At 39.7% G+C, this 25,130-nt stretch overlaps 1 protein-coding gene across 1 annotated transcript in view; it reads right to left on the reverse strand.

Moving 5' to 3' along the window:
- Positions 1-10,545: 10,545 nt before the first annotated feature.
- The window catches only part of LOC132999069 (transmembrane protein 266-like), a 39,031-nt gene continuing 24,446 nt past the window's right edge, over positions 10,546-25,130 (reverse strand). The window contains exons 3-10 of the mRNA XM_061068850.1: positions 24,363-24,517; positions 22,996-23,069; positions 20,673-20,729; positions 19,455-19,593; positions 16,619-16,734; positions 14,689-14,884; positions 11,442-11,504; positions 10,546-11,183 (exon numbers count right to left, since the gene is read on the reverse strand). Of these exons, the coding sequence (XP_060924833.1) occupies positions 10,546-11,183; positions 11,442-11,504; positions 14,689-14,884; positions 16,619-16,734; positions 19,455-19,593; positions 20,673-20,729; positions 22,996-23,069; positions 24,363-24,517 (1,438 nt within the window). The remainder of the gene's footprint in view (positions 11,184-11,441; positions 11,505-14,688; positions 14,885-16,618; positions 16,735-19,454; positions 19,594-20,672; positions 20,730-22,995; positions 23,070-24,362; positions 24,518-25,130) is intronic.

Consider the following 25,130-nt stretch of genomic DNA (forward strand, 5'->3'; position numbering starts at 1 on the left):
TGCCTCTATTGTCAGACCCATAAGTAATTTACAATGCCCCCCCCCCCCCCCTTGAACTCCCCAGGCTGGAATCAGCTGAAGTTGTGCCAGTTTGTTCACGGCTGTTGCAGCGTCTATATTCTAATGTTTGTTTGTTGTTTTCACATAGAAACACTATTAAACCCATGTCAACACAATGAGTTGAGTTATGTATTAATTGTCATTAAAATGTATAGTGTCAGATCTTGTGTCTGTGGCTGAGGATGTGCAATGAGAAAATCAAAACAGCGTTTGAACTGCACTTGTAAAAATGCTGCTATTAAATATGATTAACCACTTTTTTGGTAACAATTTTAAATGTAGATAATATATTTCACCGTGAACTGAACCAAACAATGAAATAAAGAATCATAAACATACAAAGAGACAATATTCAGCAGTATAACTTTCATAGAAGATAACATTTAATGTTGTGATTTATGAACTGTCCAGGTCCTGCTGATGTTTAAAAACTAAAATCTGTAGCATGAGTGCTTCAAAACTCAAACTCTTAGTCCAGCTGATCTTTATGTTTTTGTTTTATATATTTAAGGATGAGGAGCAGTGACAACCTCAAGCTCATGTTTTCTCTCTGTGCTTCTTACACACATGTGGCTGTGTGCATGGACTGATTTAGTTTGTGTGTGTGTGTGTGTGTGTGTGTGTGTGTGTGTGTGTGTGTGTGTGTGTGTGTGTGTGTGTGTGTGTTAGTTATGATCAACATTTAAATGAACTTTGGTTGGGATTGAACTCAATTTATTTTGGTTATGCGTTGAAATAATCCAATCTGATAACTGTTAATGAAATGTATATAAATATTATCTGTAAAATAAACGTTACTACAAATGAATCAGACTGATCAAAACACAACAGAAATAAATTAATAACGTTACCAGTATATAAATATAAATACTATAAATTATACTATAGACATTAAATCAGTATTGTTTAAACTGCCCCAGTCTGGACATTGTGTCCTATGCTAAACTATATTTTGTATAATAAACAGTATCTATTTGGACCTTTTTGCTCCTTCCCAGAGACACCGGAGCAACATTTCAACTTGCTGATATGTAGTTAATTGTTTAAAGCTCTAAATGATTTACCAGAACCAATAGTGAGTTTGGCTCTAAGTGCTCTGAGTCTGACTCTTATGTCCAGACTCAGCCAAAAGTGAAATTAATACAAGCACTCGGGTATAAGATATTAAAAATGTGTAAACAGATATCTCCTCAAATCATCTCATAGTGACTTTCAGGCCAAAGGTTCAGGTATTACTTTGAAGACATGGTTACAATATATTGCTTATAGCACAACACTGATGGTATGTCTGCCTGCACAGTTATTTATTTTGTGACAGGTGCTCCAAAAGGCCTCAGCCAGAAAAAAAAAAGGAAAATCACATCCTCATGCAAGCGAGGACGCTCTGAGAGGGGAAGCATGTTGCAGATTCATAATTCATCATCTTTCTGAGTTAATGCAGTATTCACATGATAATTAGTATTAATTTTTGATTGGTGCCTCAGGGCAGCTCTGCATTGTTGGGCTGAGGAACCAGTGCCATTATTACCTTATTAGTGTAACTGTCAGTCGCCGGCTTTATTTAACAAATGCACACTATGTATTTTATTATCAGCCGCTCTCATCAGCACAAAACGGCAGTCTCATTGCTGATCAGTGGGTTTAACAAGAGGCTGTGTCACTTAAATGAGGAAAGAAGCATCTCTGGACCAGTCAAAACAACACTGCCACTTAGTGTGTGACGCCTCTGCACACACCGCAGAAGCTGCACTGTAAATAATATTTGCTGAGAAGGTAAAATAAAAAAAACATATGTATATTTTTGTCGCTATAACTGTTTTGAGTGAAACATGATATGAGGCAGGAGTCGGACAAAATAACAGGAACGTCTATGAATCGGATCAGAGGGCTGCAAATTTGATGCATTGTTTGATGTTTTATCAACCTACTTGTTAAAGCTTCCAATCTTTCCATTTTAATAAGTACATACAAAAATCATTTTCTTTTTTATAAAAAAAAAACTGCATTTCATATTTGAATGACTTTATTGTGTGTTTGTTTGTTTTTTAAATGTGGTTGTAGAAAACCAGGAGCCAACTTTTTTTTTGGTTTTAGCTAAGAGCAAGATTGAGTGAGGGTTTGGGTTAAACATTGTGGGGAATGAGGTCAAAAGGCGTGTTCAAATACTCTGGATAAATCCAAAATTATTATTTCTCATTATGGATAATGGCTTGATATACCTTATGAATCATTACTATTTGATCATCGTATTTGCCAGATAATAAAAACTAGCTAGTAGCCAAGTAGTTACCAAAAAAATTTGAGTAAAAAAGAAATTTCAATAAATTGAATCAAGAAAGCCAACCACTTCACCGCTTTTTATAACAGTGAATATTTTTCATTCATTATGATAGTATGATTATTGGTCTGGTTCTACTGGATCCCTGTAAATTAAACCCAAGGCCCACTGACATTGTTATGGGGAGTTTCTCTTTTCAGTTTCCAGCCATTTTAAACTGATCCAAATAAGAACATAATTGAGGTTATAATCTGCAGATGATGGAAATAATTGTCTGTTGAAACTACCCTGAACAATGCACTGAACATATACATGTATACTTGGCTCTACACCTCAAATGAGTTGGATGATTTCATATATCGTTTACAGCGGTGCTTTATTCTTCTTCCATGTGCTCTTAGGGATTCTGCTTACCGACCACCTGATTAGCTCAGTTGTGTCACAATCTGCGTGTTTTGTAGATCACTCATGTTCTCACACCTGAGGGAAGCTTTTCTGTGTGAAGGAAGCAGTTTCAGGATCACTTTGGGGTATTTTATTAACAGGACAGCAGGTGCTCGGCTCCCTGACCCAGTCCCTCCACCAGCTGTGCGTGTCTGTGTGTGTTTCTGAGGGAGCGTGTGTTGCCCAAATGGCAGACGGCCAGGACTCGGGGAAGCTGACCGAGCTTGGCAAATTGGCCGGTGACTCTGGTGAACCAAAAGCTGCCCCAGTCGCCTACTTTCCAGAGGAAACTTTGAAAAGCTGCTTATACTCTATTATTCTGAAGGGGAAGGGGCTCGCTTTTCTTTTTCTTTCTCTTTTTTCTGTTTCTCTCAAAAAGGCCCTTTAGATTGACAGCGCCTTTCATACTGTATTATCCAGCTTGGCTTTTAACTCCAGGAGAACTGTGTTCACAAATTGATGCTCTGCTCCTTTGGGGCTGTAGCTGAAACATTAAATTGTACTGAAATATTCATATGTGAGTGCATTTAGCTGAGAGCAATTGATGTGCGACTCCCCAGAGGCCAGATGGAAATGCTGCAAGGCCCCAGCACGCGCTGGCAGACACCCCGAGCCCTGGCCGGGACAGTGATTGGGATTTTGCCGAGGCCACCAACTCAGACTAAAGTTGAAGGAAACTGGACTCGGGGCGGCTGATGCCAGTGTCTGCCCTGATGATGGCCATGAGATGCTGCAGGATATCTGTGTTTTCTGCTCCAAATCACTTAGGAATATACTATCGATAACTTTAACATAAATAACAAGTGAAGTGATGAAGAGAAACGCAGTTTACCAGCTGATCATTGTGCTCAGTTTGAAAATAATCATTCACTTGTATCACAATCACTGCTAAAAGTTGCTAAACAGCTACTTGTCAACTAGAGTTAGATTTTTATTTTTGACAGATACAGTGCACACTCAAATATTTACATTATTGATGATTGAATCTAAATGTTATTGTAGTTAATAAAGACTCTTTATCCAGTTAGTTTATTTAAATGCAGGAGCCAAATAATGCAATTCAATTAAAATTGAGCTGACATTCCTATTTTTATGTTCTACTTAGAGCAAAAATGTATTTTAGGTTGTTTCATAAATGTATTTCATTAAAAGCAGAAAAAAATTCTCTTATGACTTAACTCCCATTTATTTCAAAAAGTTTATGTGTGGAACAATAATGATCATTATGAGTCAGAGATTGAGAAAAACAGGAATAACTTTTTCAGATTTGGAATAAAGATGAGTGTAAATCATTCATGTTCTCTGACAGTATGTAGTTACGTCTTAAAACTTTGTTTGTGATGCTTATGTCTTTGTTTCAGGAGCAAGAGACTATGAGTATGAATATATTTACCGAACATGTTGGTTGGATTTGAAAAAGAAAATCAGTGCGAGCCATTTCCCTGGGGAGTTGTGCTTTTTACTTAAAAATGTTTGCTAATTGAGTCTTTACGTAGCAAGTCATGCATAACTACATCCTTACACGTCGGATAGCTGAATTAATTTTGATGTTCTGTAGATTATTGTATTCACTTGTTTGGAGCACAGAGAGATGTAGTGTTCCATCTCCCAGAGGGCCAAGCCAGTCGCGTCCCCGTGTTTATCACATGACTAACTTGCTTTCCTCTTCATGTGACTTCTTATAACATATGCAGGAGCAACAAGATACATGATCAGGTTTCTCTGTTTGTTCTTTTTCTTTTCTTTTAGGAAATAAAACTTCAAAGATTTTTACATTGGGCAAAGAAAACTCAACATTATACTTATGGTTTTATTTCTATTTCTATTTTGCCTATTTTCAGCATATGAAAAACATTCGCATTTACTACGTACTTATTTAATAATGAATATCTTTATCTCAAGAGGACTGAAGTGATTGAGCTTAGTCATTCAGTAGGTCTGGCTTATTAGTTCTATTTTATTCAGTTATTGACCCACTTTTACCCAAGAAGCATCACAACCGTGTTGAGAGAAGGGTACCAGAAGAACTGTTGTATTTAAATAAAAAAAAAAAAAAAGTCTTCGGTAGCCATGACAACAGTCTCCTGAGTGGATTTCTTCCACCAGGCGAACCGCTGGATCCATGAGCACTTAAGAAGTATGTTTCAAAAAGAAAACCTGAGAAGCTTTTTAAAGAACGATGTATAATTTATTTGTATTTTTCTCCGGCTCCAGAGCCTTCTGAAAGAGTGTCCTGTGTGAGACGTGTTCTGAATCTGTCAGAACGCCGCAGTAATGCAGTCACTCTCCCCACATCTATATTTCTTCTCAATGAGATTGACCCTTTTTCAACATTATGCCCAGCTGTTCGGTGCCATTGGGCTGCGACGCTCACAATCCCGTCCAAGCACTCGAGAAGAAATCACGTTCATGAACAAGACCACCCTGGTGTTGTTTGCAGGAATCAGTAAATGTCTCTTGTACAGAAAAAAGGGAAAACATTATATTTTTTCTGTTAAAACATCCTCATTTTACTCATAATATCATATATAAAATTCCTATTTGGAATTTTTGTATTTTATCTACTGTCACACATTTTCTCAATTGTCACAAAAACCAAGACAGGAGCAAGTGAATTGGCGGCTAATGTGTTCAAGCTGAGGAAGTAAGATAAGTACATGAGTGACAAGTAGCAACATGTATAAACTGATGATCAACCAGCAAATATATTTGCAGTTTTCACTACTTTTCAGTGGCACTTTAAGTCATACATGGGCTACAACAAATACCAACTAACAAGAATGCAAATTTACAGCTTGACAGCTAAAACTAATTGATGAATGAAAACATAAAACTACTTTATGACCAGCAAACAACCTCAACATATAAAGTAATATTTGTTCTTATTATGTGTTCAATAACTTATTCTATTCAGTGTCTATCTTTACTGTCTCTATTTTGTTTCTTTTTATATACTTTTTATTTTTATCCAATAGAATATATTCTTACCCTCTATTATGCTTTATACATTACTTTGTAGTCTCAGTTCATGTGTGTATTAGGCATCTACACAAACGTTCATTGCTCCTGCACAGTGATGATAAATATCCCTTGAATCTTGATGTTGCTCCCCTTTAAATTCATATGATGAACTTTTCAGCAATGTTAACATTAATTTGGATTTATTTTTCTGTTTGGCCCGAATGGATGAATTTAAGTTAAACATTTACTCAGTTTTTTGGCCTCCAACAACTCCTGATTGTAAGCTCTTGAAAGCTGGCTCTTCAGCAGCTAAATGCTACATAGGTTCACCAGCTAATGCGGCTGAAAACAAAGCAATTAGAGCAGCAACAGTGAACCAAAGCAATACAGTTAGAGGCAAGAAAACCAAAATAATTAAATGTGATGAAGCCCAGAAGAGTGAGAGGAACTGCAAAGGCAGGAGAAATATCTCCGTGCAGATCAATAAAACACTGGTCATAACACTGGTCATGTGATCAATTATTGATAAAAAAAGATATTGATAATTGCTGCTTTACATTACTTTTACAATAGTTTTATGAAGAAAAGGACATTCGAGACATCATTTGAAATAAAAAGGCTAAACTGGCAAAATAAACCAACTGATATGTCGCAGGGAGAAAAGCTCCTTGTCCAATTCCACTCAGCTCCTCAGTCTTCAGTTCTATGTTATTTGGGTTGAGCCTGTACCATCTCCCTCCCTAAGTGTGTAGTTGAAGAAAGAGAGATAGATCGCCAAAGCAGGGTGAGTGGATGAGTATGCTAATTGCTAACGCTGGTGTAGCACTAACGAAATTTACATATAGCACCTTTAAGTTAAGTTTTAGGGTTAACAACTAACTGTGGAGTCATATACGACAATTGTGGTTAGCATAATTCATACCTGCTTATAGCTGCATTGACATCAAATACAACTTGTAAAAAGAGTAGATATTCAGTATATCTAATTGTAATTTAAAATTTAAATGTAACAGTATTTTTGACCAGCACAGCCCTTGCAGAAAATACAGCAACTATATGGAACATCATAGTATAATATTCATATTAATATTCATATTAAACTAGAAAGTCCCCAAAAATATATTTTTTAATCAGAGAATAAAAGTAAAATCATGTGTAAAAGACGTGTTTTCACAACTATATATATTGTAAAGAAGGAATTCAGTGTCTTATATCGCCTACGAGTTGGTAAGATCTAGGTCTCACCTCGGAGGTCATCACTTTCCCTTCCTTAATGAGAAGAATGATCATGTAATGTTAATGCAGTTTAAGTGACTTCCTCTGTGCCGTTATTAAAACATCTCAATTATTAAATGTCTAATGGTCACTGTTAATTCACTCAGCTTCCTGTGAGTGTGACAGGGACTACACCTCTGCTTTCACCGGAGAGGTCCCACAAGCAATTTACTTCCTAACATGTCTCCTAAAGGTCTGCTCAGTGTCCTCGCCTGTCAAAATCGGACTCTTAACTTACACTATGATACATATTGGCAAATTGGGTTCATATGAATCATTCAGACTCACTTTTCATGAATACTCTAGTTATGAAGGCGCTTCGTGCTTTATCCTCAGGTTTTACTTCCTCACACAAACACACAATTTAGCTTCATCCCCGCGCTCTGTAGCTGAAAGCTAAGCTGTCTTATTTATCCCTTCCTTTACATGGCTGGTTGAGCTGGAGAGGGTTCAGATTGGAGGCACAGCACCTCCACTTGAGGTATTAATATCAAGGCAGCCGTGACACACAGAGGCCGGCCAGGGTTTGGGCCCAGTGTTCAACAGGATTCCTTTGTGCGTGTCCACAGCCAAGCAGATCATTATTTATTCATTAGTCCCATGGCAGAAGATAGTGTTGTTGTTTTTGTAAACTAGATTGATGTGATGGGTCTAGTAATTAGGAGCAGGTTGCAGGTCCAGGTTATCTTACATGTCAAACCATTTCAAACGAGCCACGTCACAGTTGGCTGCTGAAAACTGTCAGTGTCTGAGAACTTTTTCTTGAGTTACCCGAAATAATAAAAGAGGAATGTTTGGAGTTGGGGGGGGGGGCAATATTGGGGCCAAGAAGCGGGCTACTATTGCAGCAATTGAATTTTGACTTGTGTGTGTAGAGTTGTATCTGTATCTCATTCCATGTGTGCATAATGAGATTTGTAAATGTGTAAAAAAATGCACAAATGTGTACCGATATTTGCTTATCTACACACATTTACTAATGTGTATTCAGAATGTGTGAGTTTGTATAATCAGATTTGAAAACATGTCAAAATCTGTAAATGTGTATTGTGTATTTTCTAAATGTGTAAACAAATTTGCAAATGCACATAATGTGTGCATACATCTGCAAAAATGTAGATAAATGTGTGCAAAGATATCAGTGGCGTATTAGGCTGAGAGTTTCTTTCCAAGAGATGGAAACTCATCAGTGACAACTCAGACGGACTTCACGATTGTTGTTAATGTTTTACAGGTGATTTTTGCCACAAGTTGGATGTTGCAGATCTGCAAAGGCACGTGAGGATTTGTCTAATTCCAATGGAATCCACAATGTTGTTTTTTCAGCCTGCTGAGGTATGTGTGGCAAGCGAGGCGGCAATTTGTCACCACTTTTCTTGACATGAAAAGGCAGCGCTAAAACTACAACCTGCTTGCGGCTGCCGTCAATGAGACAGGCTCTTTGAACAGTCCATTCGAAATAACATTTTCCCTTTAAACGAAACATATGAGAGAAGTGACGAAAGATATGTCGTGTCCCAAATATTAGAAGAATGCATCTGCAGAGATTAGAATCAAATTTAAATGCGGATATGCAGAGTCAAATTGTGTGGATATGTTTTCATCTGAGGGCTTTCACTCAGTTTCATATTTTCATTATCCTTTCACTGTGTCACCACTTGTCACTCAAAATACACATCCCTTGTTCCCATACCTTTGAATATTAGAAGAGCTTTTCCGGTGCCTTATCAGTTGATATACACGCACTGTGTGTGGAAGAGAATGACATAATATGATGACTGGTAGAAAGTGAGACAGTGGCAGATTGGACTTTGACACGGGTATTAATATGTTGATATGTTATTGGGCTGCTCTTTAAAGGTGTAAAAAGATATAATTCAAAATCAACTATGTGTCTCCACTCAGCATCAGTCAATTATCGTCACTGAAACACAGTGTCAGTGTTAGTCTGCAAAGTTACAGACAGTAATCTTATTGTTTGTATTTATCATGGATATGTGTGCTTGTATAAGTAGGTGCCATTTACAAACACATTAATACTGAATTAAGTGAACGTTTAAAGCGGTAAAAACGATCCTCAGAAACAGTTCCGTAAATGAAGTACTACGTTTTGAAAAAGATTTGTGTTGATAGATGATTGCAGCTGTAAGAGTTATTAACAATTAAAACATTCTCTGGATACTTGTAAACATTTGACAAGCAACTAAATGGTACAGCAGTTAATTCACAAGCAACATCTTGTGAATTAATGATACTATCGGGGGTAATTAGGGAGCTGGTTCTTCTCACGACACACTGATAATGACTTGAACAATTAGCAGTTGCTGTGACAGGGCCTCTTATGTTGGTAACCTTAAATAATTTAGACTTTTTTTCAAATTCATATGCAAATAAGTAGGTGATGATCAACTAATGTTGTACAGTGCACTGGAGAAAAAACATATTTCTTAGGAGCCCCCCCAGTGATCGTCACGTCTATGCAGTCTATGGTGCATCTTTAAATCAATTAAAAGAACATAATCAACAAAAGTCAGTAAAGGAGAAGCAAATAAGGAAATACTAACGTTTATTTTTGCTATTTTCATTCAAATGACAACACCTGCATTTGGCAATAACGTCCTCCATGTATCAAGTTTACAAAAGTGTCTGTAAACATTAAAGTGCAAAGAATTTGCTTGCCATTTAGGGCACATTATCTTTTTTAAAGGTTCATGCTACAAGCACTCCAGTCTAGTACTATTTGAAGAATCCAGTCATTTAACGTTTCATCTCACCCACACAAATACACCCTACTAAAACAAAAGTTCTGTTCAATTAATTCTGATGTTCCAAACAAATAGGTGACACAAAGCCAAAAGGTAAAAAAGAAGAAACTTGTTTGAATATAAGCCAGTCTAATGTACCCTGTGACTGTTTCAACAAAGACAGCATGATGAATGTTTGAAGTCGCTGATACAAATCAAAAGAAAAAGAATATCAAGGAAACAAATCTTTGTAGCTTCAGAGAACGGTGTCAAGGTTTGTTCAGCATTACGTTTTGTTCAGTATAGGCTTGAATGGACCCTTGCTGGTTTTTATTCACATTAGGTTCAGTGCATTAAGGACCTATTCAAAGTGAGAATTCCTGATGAAGAATGTGTCACAGAACACATTATAAGACTCCCTGTTACTGGGATATTGTCTGGGTTTTGTTTGTGCTATTTCAGGGCGTTTATGATTTTCAAAATCCATCACAGAGGAACAGGGGACAGTATGACAAAGAGGCGTAAGAGTTCTTATCGTCATTTCTGTTCAAGAGCTCGGAACACGTCAAGTTAAGAAGCATCAGTGTCAGCTAAAAGCGAAGGCTCAAGCTGGCTCTGGACTGGCCAAGATTGGATTTACACAGCAACAGAAACATTTGAAATCGTATGTGGTGTTACCCTCTCGTGAGGTTAAACCTGCCACAGGAGTTCAGATTGGTGCCAAACACGGTGGCGGTAAAAAGAAAGAAAAGAAAAAACGTCCTGTTTCTGTGTAAACGTAGTTTATGTGTCAGACATGTGACCCAGAGGTGTGTCAGCTGGTCCCAGGAGCCGGTACTTCTCCTCCAGGGATCGCTCAGTGGTGCCGCCCTGCAGGTGGATCAGTGGCCTGGTCTGCAACAGCACGCACCCCCTTCCCCGGCCCCGCCACTCCTCCTGGTTCCTGCGGTTGAACATGTTTATCCTGTTGTCCAGCTCGGGACTGGTCTTTTCTGAGCCCGTAGGGCTGGGAAGCTTAAGGTTGACAGGGTCCACCACCAGACCCTTTTGGGCGAGGCAGGGGTCCTCAGAGAGGGAGGAGAGTAGTTCCTGCACCATCATGCTGGGGTCCCTTGGGTCTTGGCCTGAGAAGGAAGGAGGGCAGCAGCGATGAGAGCTGTAGTTCAGACTGAGGTCCTGAGCCATACTGCTGCTGCAGTCTGTCAGAGATGAGGCCGGGCTGTGGCTACTCAGGCTGCGGGGCCGGGCCGTCAGGCTGCCACTGGACTGTAATAAGCTGGTGGAGGCGACACTTACTGCGCTGCCCACCCGCTCCACAGCATGCATGGGGTTGGATAGAACAGGAGTTGTGTGGGTTGGGAGGTGGACGTCAATCGCTGCCATGGTGATGATCCGAGTGCCAAGGGCAGAAGCCCCAGCATCTGCAATTACAATTAGGAAAAGTCAGACAACACAGAAAAAAGTAATTACTTCTTCATCTAATTCACACTGAACTCACAGCAGTGAACTGTGTCGACCAGATGGAGAAACACTCTATAACTTGTGAATGATTAAATCTTACAGTAAAAGTAAAGGAAAAGTAATAATAAATAAATCCATTGAAAGTAAACAAGCAAATATCAGGCTTAATATTTTTTTTATTTACTTTTAAATATTTTACTAAGTGTTAAGTTCCTTACCACTGCTTGCTTCAGTGTAGTATTGGCTGATGTAGTTGTTCATGTCATCGTGTCCAACTGGATCTGAGTCAATAAAGAAATAAATGTAAATGATGAGATGATTATTATTATTATTTTAGATAACAGCATTTTCCGACAAAAACATGTAAGTGTGTTTGCACTCTTACTCTGCTACTACAACTCAACTTTGTTCATGTCAGATTTGAGAGAATTTGGACCTGCATGATAATTATAATTGAAAATTACAACAAAATAATATTCAAACTAATTTTAATTAATTATATTAATAGCAACAAATAAGCATTTGACAATAATGTCCTCCATGTCCAAGTATAAACATTTTTCATTGAACCTCTGCTACATGCATTAGTTCAATAAATGAAAAATTACCTCAGTCATCAACATGTTAAAAATGAATTGTATCATTCGCATAGTTTTAATTGAGCTGTCGGATTACATAAAAAATAAATGCATATAGAAATAATATACTGTTTGGATTAGATGCATATTATTATATGTAGAATATAAATTCAGAATGCACCAGAGTTCTAATTAATTAGCAGTGTATATATTTAAATGTAAGGTTAAATACAGTGTAAACGACTTTAATTGGATTTCACACCTTTTTCTCTGCAGGTATTTTGGTCCATGTCATTGTTAACAGCGCAAAGTACTCCAAATGGAAAAATATCTCTTGTGTTTACAACATAATATTGACAGCTTCGCTCTGCATTAGCTGCACCCTGGTGCACCAGATATAAACTTGGACAGGGTGGGGTTGGTTACAGGGACGAGAGAAATGGGGGAGAAGGAGAGTGGGAGCTCTTTGTTCAGACTGGGATCCCTCCGGTCCTGCAGGCCTCAGTGTGCGTTGTGACTGGCTGTGATCCGCCACGCTCTTCTGTCCGCTTGATTGGTCTTGAGCTCACTGTCCGCTGGCTGAGTGCGAACCCAGAGTACCCTGAGTGCTATAGCCCCCGTCCCCCGGGACACGCCGGGGACTCTGATAGGTAATTTCATTTATTTTTCAGTCTAAAATATTAATCCCTGAGCCACCCCCGGAGAGGAAGCATTGCACTCACTAAAACAAGACTGAGACAATCACTCCACAATTAATAACACATGAATCTTAAGAAAGGGAAAAAAAAGAATGGGCCGTCCGGCACATATAAAAGACTGTCCTCTTCTGTCTGTAACCGCCAAGTTAGCAGGGTGTCATCTGTCTGTGGGAGAGGAGAGGTGTTGTGTTCAGGTCCTTTCAGTTCAGTTGTAAACTTTCCTTTTGAAGGGTGAGGGTTTTTTTTCTTCACCACAGATCAACCTCAGGAAGATTAGCAACCACTGTAACTGATACTGTGTTCGGATTCACTCAAGAACATTTCTGTGAATCTGTACTCAAGTAAAAAAAAACATTATAAATCTGTACTCACTACATTTTCATAATCCACGGTTACATGTTGACAAAGTTTTTTTTAAATATATATTTTTTAAAGTTATCAATAACGAGAAGAGATCGATTTTTTTTTAAATGTAGTTGACCATTGAGTTAGGGAAAAGGATACAGTCAGCAAGTACTTTAGCTTTTCTTCATCGAAAGGTTAATGTGGGACTTTTGGTGTTTTGTCTAATTATTTCTACTTTTACTTTGGTAAAATGTAAGTGTATAGTCTTTGATTTCTTCTGTAATACTGTATATGTTCTTTTGGCCATGAGAGCAGCCTGGCTCCAGCGATGCCTGTGTCAGACTGTTGGTTGATGTGTCCACAACCATGATCCTGATATGTACTGGATGAATTGGCAACATTTTTGGAAGAATAATATATTAAAGGTCCACTGTCACAATAAATTAGCGTAAATCCACAAAACTGGTGTCAACAAAACAACTCCCTGTCTTTTCATTCAGTATCAGGTCAAAACTTCAGTTTGTTCAGATCCTGGTTCAGAACCCTAACCCTTGTCAGGCTCAGCTGTATTTTAAATTTAGTGCTAATTAGCTAATTGTAGCATGAGATGCTAAATAGGGATGGTAAACACATTTAACGTCATACCCGCTTAGCGTCAGCATTTTAGACCACAGACTTTCTATGTCACCGATTTGTTAGGATGGCTGCGGACTCAAAGTCTTAGTACTTCCTGTTACCCTGCAAATATCTACCATGTTCCCAAGGCCTGTGTTTGAACTGTATGATAAATACAGAAATATAAATATAAATGTTGCTTCCAACCAAACATGCCTGTAAATCTCTTCTATTGTTCTGTTGCAGTCCTGTCACAGCATCTGTGAGGAAACTTCTTGGCTTATTTATTAACACTAATTGTCAATGGATGTCCTTTAAATTCACATGCTTCAGTGGATCATCATCACGAATGAGACCGACTGGACGAGAGGTCTTTACAGTGTGACGGCTCTCCGCAGGTGAGAGAGAGAGAATACCCATCGAGACAAGCCGTGCAAAATTGGGCAACACAAATACACTCGACTTGATTTGAGTTGACCCGACTTGCCTCGAGCTCTGTGGCCTAAGTGCTCATCCCAGTGACCATGTTTCTGCAAAAAGCCCCACTTGTTTCTGAGAGCCAGATTTCCCACTATGCCCTTGGGGTAATTCTGTGGCCGCTGTGGAGCCTCTCGGTGCCCTATTGTGGTTTGCAGGTGAAGGGGAACAGATGTTGACAGGAGCCCACTCCTTTACTAACAAGGCCCAATTCACAGAGCACTCTGTACCTGAAATAGCCCGAGTGGTCGGCGTTGGTTTGGCTGGCCTCGCCACGTGGGGGGGCAGTAAGAGAGAGAGTTGGGGGAATGACAGAAGGCTGCGTGGGCCGACGTGGTGTGGGGGAACATGTTTGTTTTCTCCAGGATTCACCAGATCCTAAAAGCTTTTCTGCCCTTCATATTGATCACAGAGCGCCTGCGGTCAGATGGGTGTTGTGTGTGAGCATGTGGGGGCTAAGAGCCTGGCCTCGAAGATGCTCCAGGGCTACCGCTTCAGATTAACTGTACACTGCTGTGGCATCCAGTTCACCTGATGTTACACCATTGGAGTCTTTTTGTTCCACATAATTATGTGCATACTTTATGCTGCACCTCTCTCCAGGTTTGTCATGCTGCTTTCTCAAGCAAACACATGCATTAGCTTTTGTCTAAGAAGCCTATTAGACCCATTATCAATCTGTGAAATTAAATTTTAGAACCAACTCATATACTATCAGTGTATTCTTTTACTCAGTATTCAAATATACATACCTGCAGTGACGTTGGGCTCCCTGGGGTTTCTCTGGCCGCCCTCATCATCCGACTCCCCGGGAGTCAAGCCTTCCACAACCTGAAAACTCCTGCCCTGTTTGCCCCAGACGTGGTGGATTTGCATGGCTGCTTCACGTTCTACTGCAAGGTCCAGGTCCTGCTGGGCCAGGTGGGCCCTGAGCTGCCTGATCTCAAACTGCAGGTTATTGTGTTGCATGTGTTTGTGCATGAGCAACGAAAAAGAGAGAAAAGCAGCCGGTCATGAGTGTGAATGAACAGAGGCAGTAAAAGGCGATTTGAAAAAGGCCATAAGAGTTGTGAGGAGAGAGATGGATACAATAGGATAGTAAAAAAACAGAACAGGGAGGAAAGAGAGAAAACGAAAGATGGAGTGATAAACATGATGAGGAGAAAGGATGAGACAAATATGGGGAGAAGAACAAATTTAGGAAAAGCTTAAATTTCAACAAAGTGAAGGTATTTAGTAATTCTCTTTAAAACTGATATTACATCGTATCATATTGTAACACACATACTTTCAGATAACAAAATAAAGTTAAATATTTTGTCTGTGGGGTTGAATCAAGGCCAAAATATAAGTTATAGATACAGGAAGACGTTGCACCTCTCACCCAAGAGGCTTTTGGATGAAAATACATTATATAAAATCCTGTGGGAATGTGACACCAGCTCAGACGCACCAAATATTCAGCAAACTCAAAGTGATGGCCTAAGTGTCTGTATTGAGATATATTGTCTCTTGACAGGTCATTTTACAAACAATTTGTAAGTATTATTGAATGTTTTTGTTATAAACAGCATTGATGTTTCTCCATATTGATTTCAATGTTTTTGGCCTTGAGTGCATTGTGCACTGACAAGATACCATTACAGTGTAAATATGATAAAAGTGAGTGAAAATACAGGCAGCGGCTATATTGAACATTAATCTTGTTCAAAACTGAAACATGAATCTTAATATCAGGCCACACAGCAACACACATAATAAGGTATCACCTTGTACCTTGAAACAGTGACTGGGAATCAATCTGATAAACAAAATATCTGGAGGGATCTGATCATTTCCTCTAAAATCATTATTATTAATGTATTCATTTGTTATGTCTGGTCTCAAGATTGCACTTAGTCTTATTTTATTTATTCATCATAGTCTGCATTTTCATCATCTGTGTGTGTGTGTGTGTGTGTGTGTGTGTGTGTGTGTGTGTGTGTGTGTGTGTGTGTATTATGTGGTGGGGGGGGCCTGTGGAGTCATAATGGAATATGTGGACTCAACCTGTTTGTGAGGCACTGCTGCCCTCCTCTGGTGGTACTTGAGCTGACAGTTTCTTACATGGTCAGAGCTTCAGTAAACCAGTGACTGTGTCATATGTACAGACAGCTTCAGTTTTTGTCCTTTCACAGATGAGACAGTGATATCACTATAAATTAACTCAAACTTCAATGCAAACCAAAGCAGTGAATTATAAAATTGTGATATCGAATTGGAACCCACAATTGCTTACAGTAATCATCTGAGACAAAGTCTGAGCTCACTTTAAAGTTGTAGCCGTGCATTTCACTGTAAATGCGACAGTTCCGCGTTTTCAACAGAGAACAGATTCCCAGGATTGTAAAAAGTGTAAAATAGAATAGAATAGAACAACTACATGATCCACTTCACCTTTGCTAACAAAATAAAAGTCACGGTATGACACAACACCTTAGCTTTTTTTTTAATCATTGCAAAATATTAGAAGTCGGAATGTTTATTCTGAGTGAACTTTTACATACTGACAAACAACAGCAGTATTTGGTCTTTGTTCACTGGTTGCACAAACATCTTGTCTCGCCTCCTGTTACGTCACAAGCTAATTCCGTGGCTGCAGCGAGGCCATAAGGTTAAATCGAAGGTGTTTTTGACACTTACAGCCTGTTCCTGGCAGATCTGAGTGAGACGCTCCAGCTGCTCCTCTCTCATGGCCTTGGTCTTCTCACACTGCTGAAACTCCAGCTCCATCTCCACTTTCACTTGTAGCACATATGCTAACACAGAAGAGGAGGGTGAGAGAGAAAAATCAATCAATTCCAGTAAACGACATAAACAATCGGCAAAAAAACTGAAATGGTAAAATACGTGGAGATAAGGTCAAGGTCAAAGGTCAGTGGTAGCGGACCATTAGTCCTTTGTTCCACAGATGTCTGTGAAACCTCATTAGTTAGTAACCTTATACCTTTACTGACTGAATGTACCAAGGTGCTGTTAAGTTTCTCAAGGATCATGGTTCATGTTGATTTCAAAATGCTACAATATTTTCAGGACACTTTTCACTTTTCACCCACAGACAACTCGCTTGAAACGATTATTGCAGCAGGCCGAGTTTGGCTGCTAGGCTCTGACTTCATCACTCCCCGAGATATGATTACACTGATATAATGAGAGTGATGAGCAAATATCTCCAATGCCCCTGTCAGAGCCTACAGGCGGATGCTGGGCTGGTGGAGGGGCCGAATCGACAGGCAAGCGATACCGACACAGGGCAGCAGAGACATTGACAAGCAAAGGGAGAGATGGGAAATATTTGAATCGAAATAGACTGCCACATTGATTAGAGCAGTGCAGCTCCGATTGACTGCATGAGCCAGCTCGCAAGTGTTGATTATATACAATCAACACGTCATTTCATCTTGGTCTTCACCAAAGAGTCTCTACTGGGGCCTGTGTATCTGGATACATTAAAATCAGATGTTATAATGGTGGTTTCTTTAGAAAACAAGACGGACCGGCCTCATTACAAATACAAAACAGAACATTTTGAGAACAAAAAAAACTTTGACATGAAGAATGGAAAATCTATTATACTGTATATAGGCTTGATTAATATATTAAACAATTCAAACTATACAAAAATAGTAAAGTTATGCTGGAAATGTATCAATCCCTTAAATCACAGCTTGACTGATCACCATCTCCTCCTCTTACAATCTCACTGTTTTATTTATACATGACACACTTTTGGCAGCAGATTTTGAAGATGTGCCTAAAAAAGGCTACTGAGGGTAAATTTTGAAACCTGTTGTCACGGCTCTGCTCGAGGAGCTGTGATGAGGACAACTCAGATTGTGATGCTTTCATAGTATCTATGTTTATTTATCCACAGTGAGGAGCACCACAGCAAAGGGCTGCACTTGGGTTCTAAAGCCAATGTACATATCATCTTCTAGTTTTAGTGTCTCACTATGTTTTTGTAATAATTCACTGAGCAGCAGATTGTTTTCATAAAGGTTCCTTTTTTCTGATTCTGTTTGAGAGGTTGATATTTCCCCTATGACACACTTATAAATTCACCTTGGGTTTTTTTCCACTGCAGCTTCTGATGCAGTTCACTCCTCTGTTATTTCCACTCTCTTATCGGCCTGACTCAAACACCTCGTCTTTACACGTCAAGCTTATTCTGCTAGAGACTGAATCTCTCTCCCACAATAGCCAAGCAGCTCCCTCTGCTGTACATTAACTGGTTTGAGTGATTTTTTGTTTTCCTCCTCCTCTGAGGTGTGTTGCCGCCCACTTCACAACAAAACTCAATCACTCAAAAAAAAAAAAACCAACAGGTTGAGGGAGAAACCACCAATTCATTCCCTGGGAGCCAACACTGCAGCTGCATGTTAAGAAGAACACTGCTCCTGCTGAACGTATTTCAGTATTGCTTCTGTGAATCTACACCAAACTGCACACACTCATAAATATAAGTCCACTAAAAATGCCTGATTTAAAAAAAAAAAAAAAAAAAAAAATAGATTCACTTCAGCTATTCTCTGAGAAATCAGAAATGTCAAAAAACATTATATCTCACAATGTTAATGGGACAGTAGAAAAAATCCGGTATATATGCAGCCTGATCCAGATCAGCACCAAAATGTAGTGGGCTCTTCCTCAGATGCCCCAGCCCTGCACAAAACCATATCCATCCTAGCAAAATTGTTTTGGCCCAGATGTGGCTGACATCCTACATCTTCCACATCCAGCCCACATACCACATGGAATGATGGCACTTGGGCGGTCTGCTGCTGTTTGCCATATCTGGGCCATGAGAAAGCCATAGCAATACTGCATGTCAACCAAAGGTGCCAAATAGTGTCCGAATTAGTTTGGTTCTTTGGGCACTATCTGTATGCTACCTGGAATGGAAAACAGTTGAGTAGTTTTTGCGACCAAACAGACGCAGATGAAAACATAACCTTCTTGGCAGGGTAAAAATGTCAAACTATTGCTTTAACAGAAAGTATTAAGGAAAACTGTGCTTCACTACTCCACCATCTCATAGGACATAAGCAAAGTGCACACTGATTCCCTTTGTGTTCTCAATGCCACTGATCGTGTATGCAGTCTGAGGCCGGTGGCGAGGGTGACCTCCGCACAGATATCGAACCAGTCCGCATTAGCATAGATTGACCACTATATTCATTACAGCCTGTCTGAATCTACTTTACCAGCCCCTTACAATCATTACAAGTTAGAGTAGCAGACTGGCAGCAATTTACTCTGAGGGATGATCAATTGCCATATTGTCCTGAATAGTAAATAATTTGAAAAACCATGGAGAGAATGGGGTCATTCAGCTCTTTCCAGGCCGGCTGGTTTTTATGTTTTTGTGTGATCCCTCTGAGTTAAGAACAAGAAGATATTTCCTCAAGTTGTTTCAAACAATTAATCATCCTTATTTGTAGGACACTTAAAATATTGGGCTATTATTTGCCTCGCTCACCATCAATGATCCTCTTGACCCTCCAGATGCGTAGGGTGATGATGAGGCTGATGGCATCCCAGGGGCTGCTGGGCCCATTGGCCACCGTTGAGGCCACCATGGGGGCCAGTGACAGCACGATGACAGCACCATCAAACACCTGAGCATATGTTAGAAGAAAATCCAAATATGAGCAAATGTAGTTGGTTATCATAAGCATCTGCCAGAACCTTGCACAACCCTCTAGACCGGATTTCTGCACTGATGTACAGCAAAGACGAACCTGGATGCCTGCTAGCTTAGCTGAGCACAAACACTAGAAACTGGGGGAAACAGCTAGCCTGACTCTATTCAAAGGTGACTGTGTGCTAGGCAACACTGGACAGCTGATTCGGTTTGGTTAACTTCTATAAGCAGATTCTATATGTGATTATACAGAATCTGTAGGCCAGCGGAAGATTTTGAAAGACAGCAAGTGTTCTTGTTTCTGTTTGATCAAAGACGCTTGTGCAGGCTTCAGTTGCCGGCAGGTAAACAGTCTGTGTGGAGAGCAAAAGAGGTGGACCACATTTCACAGAAATGCATCAGCTATCAGCTTTTTAATTGATCTGAATGCATATGCACATAGCTGTTAGTGGAGATTAGACAAAATTGTATCTTGACTTAAAACAAATACAAAAGTATCTCTTTGAGTTTTGTGTGGAGAGAAGTTTGATTTGTGTGGATGTGTCAGACTGGAAACAGTGAAGACACAGATATCAATCAATCAATCAATCAAGTTTTATTTGTATAGCCCACATTCACAAATCACAATTAGTCTCATAGGGCTTTAACATGGTGTGACATCCTCTGTCCTTAACCCTCAACAAGAGTAAGGAAAAACTACTAAAAACCTTTTTAACAGGTAAAAATATGTAGAAACCTCAGAGAGAGCCACATATGAGGGATCCCTCTCCCAGGACGAACAGAAGTGCAATAGATGTCAAGTGTTAAGAAAACATCATCAGGATTAAAGTTTATAGCAGCATCGATGAGGGTAAACATTTTTTCAATACTATATGTGAAGCAGTCCTGCTGCAATCATAGTCTCGCTGCAATCATAATCAGATATCTGCCCACAATAGCCCCAAAACATTGTCCGTTGCCCCCAGACACTGGGTTCAAATTTACCATGAAGACATGGGAGTGAGAAATCATAACACTCACATCTGCCAATAGACAAAGAACAGCAGTACCAACCTCGACTTTGTTTTCTATGTAGTCCCAGATCCCGAGCACGACTATTCTGAAGACAGTCTGAGGCAGACAGGAGACAGAGAAAAAAATGAAATTTTGACATTAAAATAGATAGGTGAGAGCAGATAGGTATTAAAAGATCCTGTGATATTCTCAGTCTTTTGAGTTGTCATCTCATCCAATGACATTTGTCAAAACTTGTGAACACGCACGTTTCTTCTTTCACCTCCTTTATTTCTGAATACTGTAGTTGATAACAATGCAAGAATGCTACATTACAAATAGTAGATGCATTTAATCATACAATATACCTTTGACTTATCACAGAAACATCCCAAACAAGACAAGAGATCAGTCTTTTTCCTGAAAGAAAGTACTTCAATCTAATTTAGTTCTGAAGAACACTCCTCCTTGATGAAGCTCTATCTGTTCCCTGGTATTGATCAGTGACCTACAGCGGCACAACACGTGTAATCTGATCCCTTATCAAACTCTACATTCTGCTCTGTAAAGATGCTGCTGGCTTCTTTGTTGAGGAGGCCCATTGATTTACAATCCAATTAGCGTGGCATGTCATGTACAAGTGGTCCTGCTAATCCATCATGTGCAGCACATGTTGGACAACAGTGCTTTGTCAAATGAGAATTGTTCTGGCTCCGCCCACATATTCAAATCCTGCTCCCTGATTGGTGCACAGGGACCATCCGGTTATAAGCTATATCTATGTAACACTGTTCCCGGGTGATTCTTCTTCTGTGATGTCAGTGGGCGAGGTGTTTGGATGGATAGTGTTACTGTAACCCCATCCCCACCGCTCATTAACTCAGCTGTAATTATTGCTCCTGCTGGCTCGCTAGTAATTAATGTTTGGTTTAGGGCATTGGGGCTGAGGCTGTCAGGGTAATTGGTTTTCACTGGAGTGGCCTGTGGGCCAAATCCTCCCCTGACCATTTTGTTTTTCACAATTCCAGACGGATGATAAGACATTATTACATCAAACAATGGTTCAAACTTTATTAAGACTAATTAAAATTTGAAATTTTCATCGGTAGCATTTCTGAGGCTTAGACTGAAGGATAATTGACAAGAGTGGAAATGAAATAGTAGACACCTTCTCTAGTTCCAGCAGGAGAAAGGACATAGTCTAAAGTTAAAGTTTGATTAGTTTAATTCATCTATATATTAAAAAGAAATGTGATGAGTTGGTTCTAGTGTCAAGGACCTGATGAAGTCCTCTGGACTAGAGATGACACAATGTAGAAACATTGAGCATAGTGTTAGTTCAGGCAGATCAGGAAGTCAAGCTGAGCTCACCTGACAGCTACAGCAGCTGATCTGAGAGCCAGCTCACATCAGCTGATGGCTCAGCCGATTCCCTTCCATGCATTCACTGACAAAGCTCAGACAAGCTGCCTTATTTAAGCTGCTTCAGCCTGCCTACCCGTGCTGCTCCCTCTGCAAGCCCTGTTGCAACCCACCTCCACCGAAGCTCCCCCCTTTTCATACTGTGTTTAATTTTTTCCATGTCATTTCTGTTGTCACTGATGCCTGCTCTGTTCTGTTTCCTTGCTGCCCTGCTTTCCATGTAGGAAGGATGGAGAGGTGTCAGGGAGGTCCCAGAACAAAGCCATGGTGTCAAATGTCAATTATGCAGAGACAAATAAACTTTTCTTTGACTAAAGTGATCCTTACTGAACTGCTGATATGCAAACCAATGTAATTTCCCAAAGTTTAAACTTTAAGAAAATATATTTATCACAAAGGAAAATAATATGGCACCAACAGGATATACAATGTGTAACATTTACATTGAAGAGGGAAAGTTATAGCCCACTAAAGAAGCTTCTTGTTTTGCAATGAAATCCTCTTGTAATATAGGTTTAAATTAAACCTTAAACTCGTAAATCAAATGTGCATAGAAAACAACAAAAACATTACGAACAAAGTATGTGCATATAACAAAAATATAACCATATGTAAACAAATCATGAGACATGAAACAACCAAAAACAAGTGGAGCAGAAGCCGGAGAGAAAAGGTCAACAACTTGTTTTGTCAAGAGCAGACGTCAATGCCAAATGTCTGTCTTGTTAAAGGCACCTGATTTGGCAACAGTGTATTCTTGCTAATTCTTGTTAGCTCATACTGTCCCAGTATAAACCAAATCACCACGGTAATCACAGTGATTAAACATTACAACTAACCATCAGGAACTTACCAAGGTAGATAGTACAACCAGCGACTGCTCAACCCAAATCCAGAAAAGATTTGTATGACCGGTGACAGTAGAAATAAGGTTCAATGGAGCCTGATACACACATCTTACCTCTGAAAAGAAGAGTGACAGGATGATAAGGCTGATCCAGTGGATAATGCTGGCAAACTGGAAAGCATTGGAAACTGTTACAAGAGGGGAAAAGGGCAAAATGTTAGCCTGCAAAACTTTAAAGAAAAATACAAATGGTCCAAGAATTTCTTGTTCTGTCATTCATGAGAAATATCATTATTCTAATAATGTTTTTAAGAGGAGAAAGAAAAACTTGTATCAATGTTAATATAACTTTGAACTCTCACCAGTATCGCCACCCTCACAGCTCTTCTTTCCATATAAATCTACAGTGTCACACTGAATTTACCCGGGTCTTACAGACCCCTAACCTTTCTGCGCCCTCTGTCGCTCAGTCCCCCACGACTGCCTACTCCTCTATTTGTCTTGAGAACCTGGCAGAGGACAAATCACTGGATTACAGCAGAGTCCCCACAGTGGGACTCAGGTATCATCAGAACTGGACTTTGGCCAGAAAAATCGATGGGGACGCGTGCCCGCCGCCACGGACGAGAGACTTGGTTCATTATCACCTCTCTCCATCACTCGCCATCACAGCCATTTACTATCCAGCTCCACCCTCTCTGTGACAGACTACACACAGCAGACAGAGAGAGTGGGCACTAAATGCACACGCATGACTGTGGCAGCCTACAAACAAGGCTTATCTGGTCCTTCACTTATAAAACAAAGTACAAATACTCCGTTAGCGTGTAAATGTACTGCAATCAAAGTAAAAGGGCTCCTGCCCATATCAGACATGATTTTATTATTGTTGACACTGATGCAACAATAAGGTGGAAATTATAGTTGGTCATTTTAGAAATTATCCATCTATTTTAGATTAATTTAGGTACATTTGTCTCGTGGTTTCAAATCCCCAAAAGGCCACAGGATTAATCAAAATAGATTAAATTATATATATATCATTATCGGTGTAGGTAGAAAATGTTGCACTGAAGTTTAGCATTCTGTGCTTGTTTGTTGATCCATTGTTTGCTTTTTTGGAAAATATTGGATAATTGCAACTCATTGAGCCTCGAACAGTTATTTAAATTAGTTTATCATAAATTTTGAAAGGAAATGTCTCGTTAGGCATCTGAAATGTGACATGAGAAACTGAGTAGCCCGGGAAGCTGAAGTCGAAGAGACAGAACCAGTGGAATTAGTAAAAAAACAGTATTTTATGTTCAAGGACACAACAACAGGTTACCCCCCACAGCTCTGGAGCTGCTGAGCTGCTGCTGTGCTGCACTGGACGCCTCCCAGGTGTTCTACCAGCATCACAACGTGTATTAAGGGAGAAAGACATGCATGCTCAGCAAACACATAAGGAAATAAAGGTTAAAGGAATGCAGACTATTTACATTGTAGGAGTTTGGTGTCTATGAGCAGCTCCAGGGACAGGAACAGCACCAACAGGATGACACAGGCCACCAGGACACAGTTGAAGCCGGCGCTGAGCAGACAGACTTGCCACAGAGCCACGCGTCGACCGCAGCAGGGCTTCAGCCAGTTGGACCTAAGAAGAACACAATAAAGATGGACAGAATTCTTTTAATTCATAATGTTTTTTCAACACAACTATACATACAATACAAACATTTACAATTTCTCTGCACATATATATGCATCTTAACTTTTGATAGCGAATGTCCATGTGTGGGATAGGATTATCTTATTTTAGCTCAGTTTCCAATGTAATGCCCTTTCTGAGATCAATGTATTACCTCTGAACAAAGTAACACTAAAGCTAATAAACTGAGAGGTACAGAGCTGCACTGTGTATATGAACGAATAATTACATCACTGCTTTTCATGCATATATTGATCGCTGAGTGGAGTTCCGAGCAGAGTTTGGATGATTTGATTTAGCTGGTTGAACTCCCTGACATGGCCAACAGAGGGCGGTAGTTGACACCTCTGAAAGGCCAGCACTAAAGGGTCAGAGTGGTCAGAAGCAGCATTGACGGAGACGAGGACAGTGAAGCTCTGTGAACTTGACCATCAGCTGTAGGTGTGAGCAGAATACTGATGGACTCCTTTTAACATGGCAATGAAGGGAGTCACTGTAGAGGAGGCTGCTTTCATATTCAGCATGATCAGCGGCCACCAGAGAAAGACTGACACATGAA

The sequence above is a fragment of the Limanda limanda genome, chromosome 3 (genome assembly GCF_963576545.1).
Source record: "Limanda limanda chromosome 3, fLimLim1.1, whole genome shotgun sequence".
NCBI classification, from domain to species: domain Eukaryota; kingdom Metazoa; phylum Chordata; class Actinopteri; order Pleuronectiformes; family Pleuronectidae; genus Limanda; species Limanda limanda.